This window comes from Erpetoichthys calabaricus, chromosome 2 (genome assembly GCF_900747795.2).
Source record: "Erpetoichthys calabaricus chromosome 2, fErpCal1.3, whole genome shotgun sequence".
NCBI classification, from domain to species: domain Eukaryota; kingdom Metazoa; phylum Chordata; class Cladistia; order Polypteriformes; family Polypteridae; genus Erpetoichthys; species Erpetoichthys calabaricus.
The window spans coordinates 263568719-263577462 of NC_041395.2; the positions used below are offsets into that span (position 1 = coordinate 263568719).

At 33.5% G+C, this 8744-nt stretch overlaps 1 protein-coding gene across 1 annotated transcript in view; it reads left to right on the forward strand.

Moving 5' to 3' along the window:
• Positions 1-8258, forward strand: part of hectd2 (HECT domain containing 2) — a 106687-nt gene extending 98429 nt beyond the window's left edge. Inside the window, exons 19-21 of the mRNA XM_028795463.2 lie at positions 4801-4916; positions 5339-5482; positions 6284-8258. Of these exons, the coding sequence (XP_028651296.1) occupies positions 4801-4916; positions 5339-5482; positions 6284-6404 (381 nt within the window). The 3' untranslated portion in view covers positions 6405-8258. The remainder of the gene's footprint in view (positions 1-4800; positions 4917-5338; positions 5483-6283) is intronic.
• Positions 8259-8744: the final 486 nt, after the last annotated feature.

The following is an 8744-nucleotide window of genomic DNA, read 5'->3' on the forward strand; positions in this document are numbered from 1 at the left end:
AGGTTATGTTACCCAGCAGACTTTCTTCTGCTTTTGAAAATGTTAACCTATCACTTCAGGAAACACATGAAACAATATTCAACAATTATAATAAAGTAGAACATCCAAACTTTGGATTGAAAACAGCTTCTTTTATAAGTTCAAAACTTAACTGACCTAATGAATAAGGCAGAAAAGTAAAATGAAGATTACAATTATAGTTAACTTAAAATCATTGTGATCATTCATTTACAACATGTCATTAGTTGGATTTGAAGACAGACTCGAGAAGTTTTTTTTGTGAGTTCTTGATAAATTTAATCTCGATGAACAAATAAAGAATTAACTATCAATAACGAAGATATGTTGACTGATCTTTCCTCAGATGTTATGTCAAAAATTTGAAGACTAATTTTTTTCTTCATAAATTTTAGGTACAAAAATGATAATAAGAGAATGTAGACTTTAAAATGAGTAAGCATTTAGGATCCTACTCCAATTTGCTTCTACATGCTAATGTGGAAGTATATTTTTGATTGTCACTGCAATTGAAACAATATCAAAATATGACACCTATCTTTAGCAGATCTCATACAGTGCCAGCACATCCTGCTTATTTACACTTATCATGCCTGAAACATGAAACAGCATATGTATATATTTGTAAATATTTTCTTGATTAACATATTTTTCACATAACTGATTGTTTTATAATTTCTTTTCTTCTGTTTATTTGTTTGTTTGTTTTGTGTTTGTTTATTAAATTTTCATAGGGGTACTGTACAATTTTCTTGTACAAGTCTTCACAATCCCAAACAGTTTTTGAAACACTGCTCTATAGTAAAGATCAATCGTCTTCTCTGTGTTTTGCCAGAGGCTATGATCGACTGTGGTAGAGCCATTCCATAGCAGAGACTAATTCTGTGCAAACTTATGACCCACACTTTTTGGAAATTCCTCATTTGCAGGGAACAATTGCAAGCCCTGGTCTCCTTCATGAATGGAGTTCAGCTGCTTACCCAGGTGTCTCAGCACTGGGTAGGCACTTGTTGATCCATTCAGTGTACCTGACTTACACCAACAGAGCACCACACATATAAGGGCATCAAAAACCTGTTATACCACAATCTCACTTGTTACTGCTGTGCAATATGCCTCCTAGAATTAAATAAAGATGAGTAAACAGCAGGTGTCATGAAATGAATTACACTTTTATAATAATTGGATAAGTGGATAGCAAGGATTTGAAGTATGTATGCTGTAGCAAATAAATGTCATTAGAATTTGATATCCATGAAGCCTGCCTAAATATTTGAACTGTTTACTTGCTGTTTATTTTTAAATCTAACATACTATAAGTCATGATTCCCAACTGTAAATTTTCTCTTATGGAGTATTTACATGAGTGGAGCCTGCAATAGACTAGCATCCTATTCAGGGCTTATTCCTACCTTTTTCCTGAAGCTGCCAGGACAGGCTCTGGCTCTCCAGGACCCTGAACTAGATTAAAAAGATCTGAGAATGTTGTCTTTAAATCTAAAAAGGACAAAAGCACTCTTTAGTTCTACTTGGTGAGCATAAGCAAATAAAAGAAAGAACAAGTGAACATCTGCTAATCATGTCAAAGACACCGAGGCTCTCAAATCATTGATACACTGTACAGTGCACTGCAGCTTCATTCTGCATAATTTGATATGGCCACTATGAACTACTGCTTCTGTTTAAGTTTTATTTAAATCAAATTGTCCATCATCAAAGCAGTATGTGTCCAACTGATACACCAAACCTTAAGTGCATTGTTGAGTGAATTCCTTTTAACTAAGTAGATGAGCAGGACTTTAATTTTCTTTATGTAGAATAAAGCATACTCTGCAGAAGCAGTAGCTTTTATTTGAACATGTGGCTACAATTCACAATCAGAAAATCAGAGTAAAACAGAAAGTGTTGCACAATTGAAATCACAATCTGCATCCAGTATTCATCAGTTTTACTGCACAAAATTCAATAAGGAATGTTTGAGACACATTTATGTTTATTTTTTCAGGGCTAGATTAAGGCCAACTGATTTCCTAAGCACAGCTCATCAACAGTGCCCCCTTAGCTCTTTCATTGCTTAACCCCGCTTCCCATGGTACCCTAAGCAAATTTTATTTTACATAGTGGGTAATCCAGAGATATGTTTTTACATCCAAGTGAGTGCCATACAATACAATTTAATTTTTTCATTTGCTTTTGTTTTTTCTAATGAAAAATTTTTAAATATATTCATATTGTGAACAAGAAAACCGCACTGTACTGTAAACGTCTCTTTATAAGCTTTAATGTATAAAACACATGTAGAGACTAATCACTGTATTCATTATATATCCCCTGGGACCTTTATATTGTTATGCTTCAAGAATTTACTTTCCTTTGTTTTGGAAGAATAATGCCACTTCAGTTTACAGCCCACACATTTAAAAAAATTATGATTTACAGAGCAGTCCACTGTGATTCTCGGGTTGCCACAGCTGGCATACTTGTTCTTGAACCTGGGATATCAATAGTCATGATCCGAGATGGACTAGGGCAGTGTTCCCAACCTCAGTCCTGTGGACCCCCTGGGGTTGCAAGTTTTTGTTCCAACCAGGTTCCTAATCAGTGACAACACCTGATAGCACTGATCTCATTTAATTAGCTGTTTTTTTTTATTCTACATTCAGAAAAGCACAGCAGCATGATTTTTACATTTATAAGACATTTAGAATTATTTCTGCTTTTGCTATAGATTTAAATGCTTAACTCTCTTTTGTTGATTTCATTAAATTTTGCCCTTTCTCTGTGTAGTTTTTCCCCTTCGTTTTATCTTATTAATGACAATTAAAAATGAGCAGAGCAGCCACCCAGGCAAACAACACTGAATAATCAAAGGCTGCAAGTACTTTAGCATCAGATCCACTAATTAGTAAATAATGGATTCATTAAACAATTAGAAAACCTAGAAAAGTAATGAAAATCAAGATGAAAATATTGTTAAAAAGAAAAAAAATACATTATTCCCATATAACTGCTTGGTACATTTTAATATATATATATATCCATCCATCCATCCATCCATTTTCCAACCCGCTGAATCCGAACACAGGATCACGGGGGTCTGCTGGAGCCAATCCCAGCCAACACAGGGCACAAGGCAGGAACCAATCCCGGGCAGGGTGCCAACCCACCGCAGTATATATATATATATATATATATATATATATATATATATATATATATAATATATATATAGTGTAGCAGTAGAGCGTATTAGAGCTCCCTTGAACCCTCAGGTACGACTCCAAACACCTGGTCAACCTATAATTATTTATTTTACAATGATAACGTGCATCAAGCACTCTACACTCCTCACTATTCATACAAATATGATAATCAATAATCACTAACAATCCTCCTCTCCTAGACACTTCGCCACCCTACCTCCCAGCTCAGCTCAATGTCTGGGCTTTCTCATAGTCCTTTTATACCCCCTGACCCGGAGGTGTTCCTGCCCAACAGTCCACAAGTTCTTATTACTTCCGGGTCAGGGTAACCGTCCTTTTCTTCAACCTGGAAGTACGTCATTTCTCCTGTTCACGTGACCAGGACGTACTTCCAGGTTATAGTGCACATAAGAGTCCTTGAGCCTCCCTGCAGCGTCCTTTGGTGGGCCCCACGGTGTCCAGCAGGGTTGGGAATAAAAACTACACTGTCCATAGTTCCCTGCTGGTCTTTGGGGCACTCCTATGCTACAGGGAGGGCTCCATCTAGCGGCCTGGGGGTGCTGGCCGGGATAAACAGCCGGCCATCTCTCACAATATATATATATATATATATATATATATATATATATATATATATATATATATATATATATATAATATATAATTACCAAACTTAATTTTCTAATTTCTATATTGTTCCCAAAACACAGAACTTAGGAAATAACACATCACTTAATTAGCCCAGGAGTTCAATTAAAAACAGAAGCTGGTTGGAACAAAAACCTGCAGCAACAGAGGGGCCACAGGACCGAGCTGGGAAACACTGAGCTAGTCTGGTGCAAATCAAGTGCATTGTGCTTTTCCAAATAAAGTGTCCAAATAAATAAAGTCAAGTGCATTAAACTTGTGTGGATAAAAAAAACAAGAAATACATTCTTTAAATAAGTTAAAATCCAACTATTAAATTTCAGATATTGGGTTCCTAATTTAAATCCAGCCCAGAGCGTCTTTCTTCTCAGGTCTTGCTGGGCTGAGATGCCAGCAGCTGTGATCCCTTTCTCCGGGTCTCATCCTTACCATCATTTTTCAGTGTCTGTCAGAACAATTGAACCAGACTTCTGTTGTCCTGCCACCCATCCGTGGTCCAGCAGAACTTATGGAATATTTGATCACTCCCTGTTCCTCCGTCATACTCAGTGGAGCAAACTGCCTCTGGAGTGCTGTTCTTCTCTGTCTTTCACAGAACCAGCGACTGCACTGGTTCACACTCCTGATTCTCTTTTCTTGATCCAGGAAAAGGCATATTTTCTTATGAACCTAGATTGCATTAAAAAAGTATGATAACGGATAAATATGCTTTTGCTATAACCATATCTTTACTTTATATGATGTAATTCAGAGCAAGCTCTCTCCGGTATCTATGAATTTGTTTTGTCTTAGTTTATTTTAACTTTTTTGTATAATCATTTTGCCATGGTCCTAATTGTTAATAACATAATGTGAAGCAGAGTTTAACTTAGTTACAATGTGCATAAGCATCATCAGGACCTTTTTAAGTATCAAATGTATTTGGTCACAGTTGCTACGTCCAGAAGAGGTAGAAATCCTGGTGTGTGGCAGTCCCGAACTTGACATGTACGCTTTACAGAGAGCAACTCAGTATGAAGGTTACACAAAAACAGATCTAACTATTCGGTAAGCATGTCGTCTTTCGGTTCCAATTGTGTTGTATTTGGACTTTTTTATATATAGCAGAACTTTATATGATGTATTATGCTGTTCACACAACAAGTGATTAACAATTGCAAATTATTGCATTTTTCAAATCATTTTGGACTTATTTAAAAATGTTTTTTAAAAATTATATTATTTTGCACATGTATATCATTTGATGTACAAATGGATATTGTTAGGACTTTCTGTGTGAAATATATTTTAGTTCTACATAAGCATGACACTCATTCTGTCTGATTCACTGTCTTGCTTGTATATGCATTAGTTGACATGATTTTTCCATTCATATTGTATTTGCTTGAAATAAAAAAAATGTTTAACTTTCATATGAAATTACACTTTTGCTAAAGCAAAAACACTGCTACATTTTCATTTTTCTTTAGCAATTTCTGGGATGTGGTATTAGGATTTCCACTTGAGCTGCAAAAGAAATTACTACATTTTGCAACTGGAAGTGACAGAGTCCCTGTTGGTGGAATGGTCAATCTTAACTTCAAAATTTCAAGAAGTGAAATTTCAACGGATTGGTATGTTTCATTTACTTATATCTACATACCTGTTTTTGTAAGCACTCTCTTCATCATCATCCATCCTTAACTAAGACAGATTAGTGTTCGTCATATTTTTACTTTCAGCATTTTTTACATCCATTTCTTTGATGATGATTGTGGATACAGTATTTTGAAATATATATTATTTCACTTGGCCAACAATACGAGTACAAGTAAAACCAATATTTAAAAGTAAATTCAATTCTGTCATCTTTTTCTGTTCTTTGTAGTGCAATGATGCTTTTTAACATACTGTATAGTATTCAACAAAGATTCCACTCCTCTCACACTTAATGTGTAGTGGTTTTGTATATACCGAACAGAAAGTCATAGTTTTTCACTTATTTGTAGTTCAGAAAACAAATCAATTTTCACTGTAGTGTGGGACAGAAATCTTAGAATTTCATGCCATTTGAATGTTGACATTTTTCATAAAGCAGTTATTCATTATGCCCTTGAGTCCAATAGGACCTACAACATCAATAGGATAAATGTTTCTACAGCTTTAAATAAAGTGTAACCAGATTTCCTGTTTTCTCCACTCTCAAGACAGTACAAAAACAACATGGTATACAGACTTTAGGAAAATAAATTAAAAGCCTAAGAAAATGTGTTTCTGTAAAAGTTAAGGTGATATTAATATCTTTCTCCATTATCATCAAGTATGTACTGTATTAAATGAGGAAACAATAGAAACAGGAAAATTAGGGTATTTTCATTGAAAGATTAATTGTGTTTTTTTTGTTTTTTATTTTTGTTTTTTTCTCTTATTAACAGGTTACCAGTAGCTCATACCTGTTTTAACCAACTCTGTCTGCCTCCTTACAAGAGTAAGAAAGACCTGAAAGTAAAGTTAACAATTGCAATATCTAACGCTGAAGGATTTGGTCTTGAGTAGTACATTCAAAGAATTTGTATGGGCCTTTAAAGAATATTTAGTTTTTTTGTTATTGGGGGCATGTAAAGCTGTTTTCATTCAGGGTAATTTTTTTAAAGGCACTTGTTTGAAGATGTGGTCACTGTTTCTGCCCCAAATACAATGACTCACTTTGGCTCTTGTATTTTCTATTTTGCTACTGCTTTTGTGTTGAAATCTGTAGATTGTGGAAAATGACATTTTAACTTTGGTATATTTTAATATGAATTGCACTTTAACACCTGATTGAGACATATTATACTTGTATTTTTAAAATGTTCTTCTCCTCTTTTGTTACTGCTTTTAGGCATACATGTGTCATGTCAACTTTAACTTCTACACATTGATATTTTTTCCTGAGATTGAATGCTTGATATTGATTGTTTATTGTTCAGAAGATTTCTGTTTTCCATTACTGGGCCTAAGTTTTAGTCTGCATGTGACACTATTGCTGTCAGCTAGTTTATTGACAGATGTAAATTTTCAGCCTAGCAAAGTGTAAAATGTACAGCAAAATGATTCATGAATATTACACAGTATTCAACTCCATTTTAAGCAACATTCTCAGGTAGCTTTTTTTCCACAGAATGCTGGGCATTTTGAATTTATTTATGCAGTTACTTATTAGCCATTTGAACAGCACATCCTTTATAAGTAAATGCAATTCAATCAAATATAACATACTTCTGTTAGTAAGGTGGTATGTATATGGCTGACTTCTGAAAAGTTAGTTTTAAGTAAAAATAAGATCTTCAGTTTCAAAATAGATAGTATAGAATAATGTGTAGAGTGGATTCAGGCCATTATAAAACCGTAGAAATAAATATTTAGAATTATATTCCCAAAAGCACTTCAAGTTTTGGTCAGACAAATGTGGAATTCAAGAGATATTCACACATTTTGTTTTATACAGTACCTTTCAAGGAGCGTCAAAGGTATAAATCTGTGTTAAATTTGTTTACATTTATTTTTGTAGGACTGGGACATTGGTAAGTTTAAATGACTTCCTTGGCATTATTCACCAATTGCTTGATTCCTGTGTCATAATTTTTTTTTCCCCCTCAGGCAGCAACTTATTTCATTTGCAGGAAAATATTACTGTCTCTGCAAAGATTTAATATGATTTTTACTATAAAATTGTGATTAACATGATATTTACAACATAATGCACAACATTTTAGTAAAGAGTAGGCTGTGAAACAATTGTTTCTAAGAATCATGCGTACAGACGACATAGCTACCATTAGAGTTCACGTTTGTGTGTATGTTTGTAATAATGCTTATAGCCATTACCATGAGCATATATACAATGTTAATAAACTGGAGCCCTATAGTTTTTTGTCTGTAATAAGTTAGAAATTTAAAGAATTAATTAAAACCTTAAATTAAAAAAAGTACAATTTTGTAATGATCCTGTAAGTTTAAATTTTGATTAACTTTGTAATTTGCTAATATATATTTGCCTTTTAAATGTTTTCCATTGAAATATATTTTAATTGTATGAGTTTAGGTTATAAAATCTGAAATATTTTAACCTCTTTTGTATATTTTGATTTAAATGCAGTATATAGCAGAATGTATGTGTATATGTTGCTATATTAAGTATAGCTATCGTTTTGTCATGCAGTTAGCACTTTAGAAAAGCACATCAGGAATGGGGTTATAATTTTGTGTTAGGCACTGATGTCCTGATATGTACAGTTTTCCTATTTATAGTTGAATTTTATTTCTGTATTAGAGCTGTGTATGGCATCATTGTTTTATGAATTACAGTAAGTTTCATCTGGGAACTCATACAAATGTAATTAACGTATTAAAGTAAAATGTTTTTCAACATACATTTTCTGCTTTCATATTGATTACCATTTGATTTTGTAAATGTTGCTTTTCACTGCAGTCAACAGTGGAAATGAAGGAGATGAGCGGAATCAAACAAATATTAAATATGTGTATTCCATGATCTTTTTTGGAGCTAATATACAGATATCTTAATTTATTTCTAGAATGAAGTAAATCAATGTTTTAGTGCTTTCATGTGTATTGAGAGCCACTATCAGAAACCTGTCAAACAAAAGCAACAAATAGCAATAACACAATAGCAACAAAAGGTCTTTGATGCTAATAGTTCTGTCATTGTAAAACCGTGATACAGTCAAGCTATGCAAGTCAATCGCTCCTAGACCAGTCAACATCAAACCATGTTGATATCAAATAAATCGTTTTTTAATGTCATACTTAAGTATTACTTAGAGCTTTTGAATGTCCTTAGATTTTGTTCTTTATATATGAAAACCACGAATTTCCTTACTGTTTGTTTTAAAA